Source organism: Carassius carassius, chromosome 45 (genome assembly GCF_963082965.1).
Source record: "Carassius carassius chromosome 45, fCarCar2.1, whole genome shotgun sequence".
Lineage (NCBI taxonomy): Eukaryota > Metazoa > Chordata > Actinopteri > Cypriniformes > Cyprinidae > Carassius > Carassius carassius.
This window is the reverse complement of record NC_081799.1, coordinates 3,806,234-3,815,131: the sequence shown is the minus strand read 5'-3', so window position 1 is coordinate 3,815,131 and position 8,898 is coordinate 3,806,234. Positions and strand designations below refer to the sequence as shown.

Below are 8,898 nucleotides of genomic sequence, written 5' to 3'. Positions count from 1 at the left end.
TCTTCCACCCATGCTGGCTGCTGCTGCTATCGAAGCCCTCAACATCATGGAGGAAGATCCAGGTAACTACATGCATTCAATTTCTCGTGTAGAGCATGTTTTGGTCAAATTATCACACTAATTGCCGTATTATTATTTTTTTTCATTCTCTCTCACAGGCCTTTTCAGGGTGTTACGGGATAAATGCAAACGTGTCCACAAAGCACTACAAGGGCAAGTTCATTTTACCTCCTTTTTTTTTACCAAAAATAAAAAAGAAACCATTTTTGAAACCAGAATCAGTGTTGCGTAAGTTATTATGAGCAGTAATGATCTGAAAGCAGATATCTCAGAAGTCACTCCTGACCTCATACACTGGTGAGCTGCTGGTGCTGTTTTCTGTGGACATTAGTGATGATTTGGGTGGTGTTCTGCAGGACTCCAGGGCTGAAGGTGATCGGAGAGCCGTTAGCTCCTGCTCTTCACCTGCAGCTGGAGAACAGCTCGGGATCCAGAACAGATGACCTGAAGCTGCTGCGAGCCATTGTTGATTACGTATGTTACACCAGCAGGCCACAACTCACAGTGTAGTTATCATGCATATGGTTGTTACTCATGGACTTAAAACTATATCACGATATTTTCTGGTATTTATTGCGACATCAGTTACGGTAAATCATATGCATCCACTGATGCATGAGAGAGAGATAAAAATAGGGTGTTGTGAGCACACACATGTAAAGTAATGTCTGATTCATTCATACTGGACGCTAGAGGGCGCCCTCGCGCAGATACTCCACAGAAGTCATAACTGATGACAGGAAAAAAACATCCAGCTTTCACGGAGTAAAAAAAGATAGAAACGCTTAAACTGATCGAACGTAAAGACAATAAACATATTAAAACATTATATAAAATACATAATTTATCTTTGTCTACAGAGCGTTGTCACCACTATGCATCAAATGAAATGCACACAAAATTTAAATTGCATTAAATTTAAACATTTTAATTGAATGTGCCATCAGCATTTACAACCGTTTTTATACATGGCTCATCCAATCACAATTTAGAATTTATAACATTAATTAACCATTGATTATATAACCAGAAACAGGAAGTCATTTCAGAGGCAGAGAACGTTTTTAATATTTTAATTGCTTTAAAACTTATGAAAACGGATTATTTTTTCCTGTAGAGAAATGTGTCACAGGAATGCATTAAATGAAATCTGATGTTTCTCAATTGGTAGATCATTGACATGAACACATGATAGGTAAAAATTGATAGCCTGAATGCACTGTAAGTCACTTTGGATAAAAGAGTCTGCTAAATGCATTAATTTAATTTAATTTAATTTAAATAAAAGGTAGATTGTGAATTCCTGTGTAGTATAGTAAATGCTGTGTAAATAATCTATTTTGTGGTCTTTTGTGTAGAGTTTGGACCGACAGATCGCACTCACTTTGGCTCGATACCTGGACAAAGAAGAGCGTTTTCTTCCACCGCCAAGGTGATTATCTGTGAGCTATGTGTCTGAAATCATGCTTTGCTGTGAATCTGATGTTTCTGAGTGTGTGTCCGCAGCATCAGAGTCGTGGTGACTGTTGAGCAGACGCAGGATGAGATCGAGACCGCAGCGCAGTGCATTCGAGAAGCAGTGCTGAAGATCCTCAAATGATGAGAGATCATGTGAGAGTCATGATGACCTTTGACCCTGAAGACCTCGACTGCACACAACTCGAATGGATGAATACACTGATTGTATTATATTTATGTTTTCCATACCTGCTGTACAGATAATGTTGATTATTTTAGTCTTCATTTCACATTGAAATAAATGCAGCGCTGAGTTGGTGTGCACCGTCAAACCTCTTGAATGTCTTGAATAATGAGAGCTCTTGACTACTCAACAATAACTATGCCCTAAAAATAATCATTGTTTTATATAAAAAGTCATTTTTTAGACACTAATATTTACATTGCTTTGTTAGCTTTGACCAAAGAGTTGCTTCTTTACATGTTTTCACAGTGTTTATGCCCTGCATACGAGTTGTTTCTGAATCAAGCGTTTATTCTTAGACTCCATCGGTAACTGAATGCATTGAGTGCACTGGTCAAGAGACACCAAATCTGATCTGGTTCTGAATCTGTCAACATGTCATGTGTTTTCATATATATTTTAAGAATAAAACACGTTTCAGCTTTTAAATAGTATTGTTGCACTAGTTTTTATAATCTTTTTCCATCTCCAGTAATTCATACGCTAATTATTAATTTAAACCTGCCATGTCGTCAGTCTTTACTGGACTTTTAGTGTAACTGGACAAACGTCCACCTTCAGCTTAATCTTCAGGTGTGTTTTTGCAGAAAAAAAAATCAGATTTTTCTAGAGTAAATATGAGAATAAATGTTATATTGTTGGTAATATTTCAAGATGAACGCGTACTGGACTGAAGCAGCTTAGCTTTATTTGATAAGGTCATGTGATCATAACTGTGTAATTCACATACTTAACATGTGGATTTGAAATGACAGATGTATGGTCAGGTTTTAAATGTTGAAAACAATCAATGAACCTCTTCTCTTTTTTTAAGAAATGGATTTTATCGATTTTTATTCATGTTATTGATGATCGATTATTCATTTATTTTTATTGTCATTGTTAAAACATTTGCACTGCTTAAAGTAACGACGCAAACGTCTTGACTGTAAAATTTGACTGAATGCATCGCTGCTAAAGTTTTTTTTTTCTTGTTTATTTTTTTTTTCACCACTAGGTGTCGGGGTTTTTCCAAAGTTTTCACATTTCTTATCCCATTTCAAATTCACTAATCCTACTATGGCTAGAAATTCCTGGTAACCATCTTGGAGCGTCGTGACACGTGACCTCTTTAATATTCATTAGCCAATCAACGTGCTCCAGCAAATCAAGCGCGCCTGCTGATTGAGGATAATGAATATTCATGAGCTGCGCCTTTGCCGTAGTAGGATTGGCAGATTCGCTCCCTCCCTCGCGATGGACCCGTCCTCCGTCCAGAGGAGCTGGAGTTACTCCTGCACTTTTCCATTAGGAGACTTTGGGACACTTGAACGGGATCGCCGTTGGTCGACGAGCACCTCTGGACTGAGCGGGATGAAACGCGTTATTCTTCTGCAAGCGCACCATCAGAAAGAGTTTGATTCCGTGCACACTTGAGGCCAGACGCGCTGTGTTCGCTCGCGCAGAATCTCTTATCGCTCGCGCAGAGATCTGGAAGTTTGAGCGCGCTGATCCCAGATCCAGCTGCTCCAGAGGAAGGATGCACACTCTGAGGATTACAGCCAGAGCTGCTCTGATGCTGATAGCAGTCCTCCTCACAACATGCACACTCACAGGTAACACTTTCATTCATTTATTACCAGCTCTCCTTAAACGTGATGTGAACGCGCTGGTTTGTGCTGGGAGAAATAACATTGTAAGGAGGCATTTAGTTGTTTTTTTTTTTTTTTGAAGAGTCTATGCAAAAATAAAAAATGTTTTTGCTGTTCAACAAGTTTATCCGAACCACCCAACCAAAGAAATGTTTCATTAAAGTTGAAGTCTTTAGTAGCCCAAATGTTGCATGCCGTATTTTTGATCGACAGTGATTTATTATCATATGAATATGCCTTTGGTCATATTTCTTCTAAATTACTGAATGCGTTCTAAGCAGATCCAGATCATTCCATGGAATGCACTGTGATATAATTAAGCACTGTTTCTGGTTGTAACACTCAGAAATCTAGTTGAATCCGTGTTACACGAGAGCCATCGGGTCTGATGTGTATGATAATCTGATGCATATTTTGGGATTGATTTCTTGTTGATTAATTTCCTCCCCGCAGGGAGGAGGGGGACAGATGTTGAGATTTCCTGTTTGGAATTTGCGCTCTTTTTTTGGCCATTTGGCTGGAGTTTAAAGGGGGATGGGACGTGTCCTCCCAGCTTTATCACCCTGAGCTGCAGATTGAGCGCCTGGAGTGAAGAGATGAGCTCATTATTGATTAGGCGTTTCTTCATGCACGCGCACCACGTGACTGAACAAGTTTTGCGTTTATAAACGCTAGAAGTAAAAACAAGAGATGCACAGATGCTTTTTTTTTTAAATAATTAATTAATTCATCTCGGGGTTTCAGAACGTTTCGTCAGAAACGCGTTCAGTGTGAACGGCTCAGAATGAGAAAATTTGGAAAGGTAGCGCATGCGCTGTGAGTTCTTGTGTTTGTATTTAATAATTGGTTGTAAACGCTAACAAAAAACGGCATAAAATGAAAACAGAAACAAAGAAAGTTGGACAAAACAATCCAATATTTAAAAATGATCATTTTGCAGGTTTCCTATTTTTCTGAACTTAATCTTGTGTTTAGGTATTATTAAACGAATGCCTTCAAAACTGTCTTGTGCTTGTGTGATGCACATTGTTTCATCGTGACATTAATGTTGATAATTTCTTAATAGGGTATTACAGTTAACTAAAACTGTAACTAAAATTAAAACTGTAAAGGTTATTAAAATGATTTAAAAAAATATTTAAAATAATTTGTATTTGGGTTTTTTTGTTCCTCAAAACTCAACACCAAAAATACTAAAACTTTGAAATGAAAATTTAAAACAAATATTCAGAATATTAATAAAAATCTAGTAAGTCAGTGATATTAAAATACACTGTCAGACAGTTGAGATTTGCTATATTGTACACATCACTGTATGTGAATGTAATGTATAATATAATTATTTGAAGATGGATGCACAAAAGCAGTCTGAAGTCTCTGGGGTATATTTGTAGCAGTAGCCAACAATATATTGTATGGGTCCAAATTATCAATTTTTCTGTTATGCCAAAAATCATTTGGATATTAAGTTAAGAACATGTCACATGAAAATATTTTGTAAATTTCCTACTGTAAATATATCAAAACTTAATTTTTGATTAGTAATGTGCATTGCTAAGAACTTCATTTGGACAACTTTAAAGATGATTTTCTCAAAATTTAGATTTTTTTTGCTCCCTCAGATTCCAGATCTTCAAATAGTTGTAAACATGGACCTTATGTTGCGGTCCAGGGTAACAACTTTATAATAAATAGCGGTGCAGTAATACAGGTTACATTTTGCAATGATATCAACAATCAAAGTGTCAGTGTCCAATTTAAAAATGCGTGCGTTTTTGCTGGAAAAAATAAATCAATTTTAGAAACAGTCTGAAACCGTCCCAGCTGGATGGGCTCGTCTTCAGTCCTGAAGGGGGTGTCTGTGTTTCTGCAATCCGCAGGGGGTCCAGCTCCTCTGACTCACACTTTCAACCATCAGAAAGGTGTGGGAGATCTGTAACAAGCCCATTGACATGCTAATTGATTCAGTTGCTAATAAGAGCCCTGAAGCCCCAGACAGTTCAATCAGCTTCAGACAGTGCAGAGGATTGACTGAGAAGGGCTTGTGTTTCTTTATTTGCAGATCCTTCGCTGTAATGCCTCCTCCTTTGAGTTTAATGCCTGCTCCTCTCAGCCGTTTGCATAGTTACACTTTTTAGTTTTTGGAAGTTAATGCTGAATGATTGTGTTGATCATTAAAAAAACAAAAGGGCTTGGTGGAAGGCAGGGGTCCTAAACTATTTACAAACCCCCTCCAAAAACCATGAAGGAACCCTTTTCTATAATATGAAGAGGAGAGGAGAAATTTATATTAAGAAAACGAAGGTACAAACTGTTTTTGGTGCTTTCTGATATTATTTTCTGAGAAATTAACACATGAATTAATTATTTAAATTTTATTTTATTGTGTTTTAAAATGTTTTTTTTTTTAATGTTTTAAATACATAAATAATTTTAATTAAGTTTTTAACTTTTTTTTTCTACTGAAATCTCTGCACAGATCTTACAGATCTTTAAGAGTCCCTGACATTCAATATTCATTGTATGAAGTGTTTAGTTTAGTTTTTGGTTTAGTGCAGTTTATTTTTTACCTTCCTATTTTAAAAGTTTTTATTTTTGCATTTTCATTTTAATAATATTTAAAGTTTTAGTACTTGGTATTTTATATATTTTTACAAATATTTTTTTAAACAAACTATATTTGCTGTTATAGTTTTTATAATTTTTTTTTCTGTTTTAGTTATTTTATTACAACATGTTAAATGAAAACGAGAAATTTTGACTAGTTTCAGTAAAAATAAGCTCAAGTTTTGCATTTAATTTTACAACTTTTATAAGGAATCTAGTGACTCAAAATAACGGGAATTACAAATAATAAAATTTAATTAAAAAAGTGCAGATGCATTATGATAACAAAAATTCAGGAATAGGGCAACTGTTAGAAAACAACTCGGCAAACATTTTTTTATATGATATATTATATGACCTGAACTGGTAAAGTCCTGACTCAAAGACGGCAGAGATGTTGTTTTATGGCTGTTGAGCTGTGAAGTGAGCTGGATTTGCTCGTAGTGTTACCCAGAGTTCAGTCAGTTAATCCAGAGTTGACCAGGGCAAGGGGAAATCTTCAAAGCGTCCGTCATGAAAAAAAAAGAGCCCAGTAAGGCAGCTGATCCTTTAATACTTTTGGAAAGAGCCAGTTTAGCCGTGGGAAAGACCGAGACATACCCACGGCTTGATCTGAGTCCGCCTGGTTCGGCAGTACCTCTGTAACCTTTATTAAACACACACACCTCTTCTGTAATATTAAGGAGGTATTTCAATTAAAAATGGTTTACAGATCAAGTTTGAGGTTCGTAATTTTTTTTGGTTTTCAATGTGTTTTAAAGAAGTCTCTTCTGCTCACTAAGGCTGCATTTATTTGCTGAAAAAAATACATTAAAAACAGTAATATTGTGAAAAATTATTACCATTTAAAATAAGTGTTCTCTACGTCAATATCTGTTGAAATGTAATATATTTTTGTGATGCGCAGCTGTATTTTCAGCATCATTCAGTTTGTGTTGTTTATTATTATTATTTTTTTTTTCGGGCTTTTTTTCACGAACGGAAAGTTCAAAAGAACCGCATTTATTTGAAATATTTTTCGTAACAATGTAAAAGTATTTCCTCGTCACCTTTTATTTACAATTGAATGCATCTTTGCTGAATGAAAGTATTATTATTCTTATTATTTTAAATCTTACTGAATTTTTCAATGCAGTGTGACCCTAAACTGAAGCAATATTTTAATGAACTGTTGTTTGATATGTCGGAATTAAAGGAACAAATAAGGAAACAAACAATTCTGAATCGAAATATTATGTAAATATTTCTAATGGCTGATATGCTTCGGTTAGCATTCATACCACGCACTTTGAGGCTTTATTCTGTATATAATTATATAACTGACCAGTAGAAACCGACAGATCATGACTAGTATGCCCTTTTATGGTGATTGCAAGATGGAAACAAATGTGGAAAAGTGAACTGGAAATGAGTTTTGGTGGAGTGATGAATGCAGAGCAGAGATGATTCAGAGCAGATGAAAACGCTTTCGCTGCTGTCCCGAGAAAGAGACCTCAGAAAGAGGAAATCTGTCCCTGATTGCCAAGCCAGTCGAGAGCGCCGCGGTCCGCGGTCGTGCTTGTGGAATGGAAATGTTTTTGTAACATTACTGAACCCTCGCATCCCTAATCCAGAGCATCTCGAATCCAAACAGAGCCGTCCTGGAGAACCAGACGGTTTGGAGGAAAACCTTCTTGATAAGAACTTAATAGCTTTGTATGAAGTATACAAACATAATGCAATAGCAAAGTGATGGATTTTATTATTTTTGATGATTCATACCATAAAATATATTACTCTGGGCATTTGTTTTGTGATGTGATGACAGTGCGTGCTCTTTTGCTGTTTTATGCATTACTACATTAAGAACGTGTCTTCACGTTGGTCCTTTTAGCAGCATGAAAACAAAACCGTGATCCATATTTTGATTCAGGTCATTGTTTATGGCTGTTCCTGTGTAATCTTTAACATATTACTACACTCTTCCTTCGTCCTCGGTCTGGAACGATTGCATTTTTACGCATTAACCTGATTAAAATGGAAAAGAATCGCCTGTGAGCCATTGATTTGATACTGATTATTTAACCACATTAAATCAAAAGGGGGTTTTGTGCTACTTTTTTATACATGTGTAAGGAAATATGACTAAGCAGCAGTTTGTGGTTCCTCTAATGTTGCAGAGTCAGATTTTGTGGCATAAAATAAACCAGACTGTAAGTGCTTACCTAGAGAAGAAGCGGCCGTCTGTAGGTTAGAACATGAAAAAATACAATAAAAACATGTTTGAAGTCATTAATACATCACTGCAGGAGCCTATACTCAATTATTTATTAGCAAGATGTAAACTTGTTTTTTTGTCTCTCAGAAATGCAAGTTTGTGTCTCCCAGTTCTGACTTTGAATTATGAGTCTGAATTATGAGATAAGTCTCAATTACTGTCCTGGCTCAAACAGGCTTTCACAGATAATGTCCTCACTGTCAAGTAATTGAAGAAATAAAACATTATAAAAGCTAGGTTCGGTTCTCTAAATATTCCCTCATCTTGTTCCATTCCTTTATTTTCGTGGCCATCAGTGGACGGTATATCTGCTCATATTTGACGTGATAAACATGTTCTTTCCCAGTCTTTCGTGTGACTCCGTCACCTATGATTTTCTGTGACCCTGATTCATCCAAACGCCACATTAAACCAGCGAGGTGACATGTTTCCAGAGGCCACCCAGAGTTGGATCAGAAATGCCTCTAACTCAGTACTTCAGCGCTAATCTCTGTTTGGAGGAGAAGGACATTAATGCGGTTGCCTTCTGTTGGAAAGTTGGCCTGCGTCTCTGTCTCTGGTGCCACTCTGCTGCTTATGTTGGACGTATTTTTTCCCACTTTGCATAACAGATAAAAATAGACTATCAGACAAAAAGCTAC

At 36.4% G+C, this 8,898-nt stretch overlaps 2 protein-coding genes across 2 annotated transcripts in view; both read left to right on the top strand.

Annotated features, from left to right (window-relative positions):
- The window catches only part of sptlc1 (serine palmitoyltransferase, long chain base subunit 1), a 13,930-nt gene extending 11,739 nt beyond the window's left edge, over positions 1 to 2,191 (top strand). Inside the window, exons 12-16 of the mRNA XM_059539156.1 lie at positions 1 to 62; positions 159 to 213; positions 417 to 534; positions 1,419 to 1,492; positions 1,567 to 2,191. Coding sequence (XP_059395139.1) covers positions 1 to 62; positions 159 to 213; positions 417 to 534; positions 1,419 to 1,492; positions 1,567 to 1,660 — 403 coding nt within the window. The 3' untranslated portion in view covers positions 1,661 to 2,191. The remainder of the gene's footprint in view (positions 63 to 158; positions 214 to 416; positions 535 to 1,418; positions 1,493 to 1,566) is intronic.
- A 788-nt stretch (positions 2,192 to 2,979) lies between these two features.
- LOC132127224 (tyrosine-protein kinase transmembrane receptor ROR2-like) overlaps positions 2,980 to 8,898 on the top strand; it is a 61,699-nt gene continuing 55,780 nt past the window's right edge. The window contains exon 1 of the mRNA XM_059538997.1: positions 2,980 to 3,357. Within this exon, the coding sequence (XP_059394980.1) occupies positions 3,282 to 3,357 (76 nt within the window). The 5' untranslated portion in view covers positions 2,980 to 3,281. The remainder of the gene's footprint in view (positions 3,358 to 8,898) is intronic.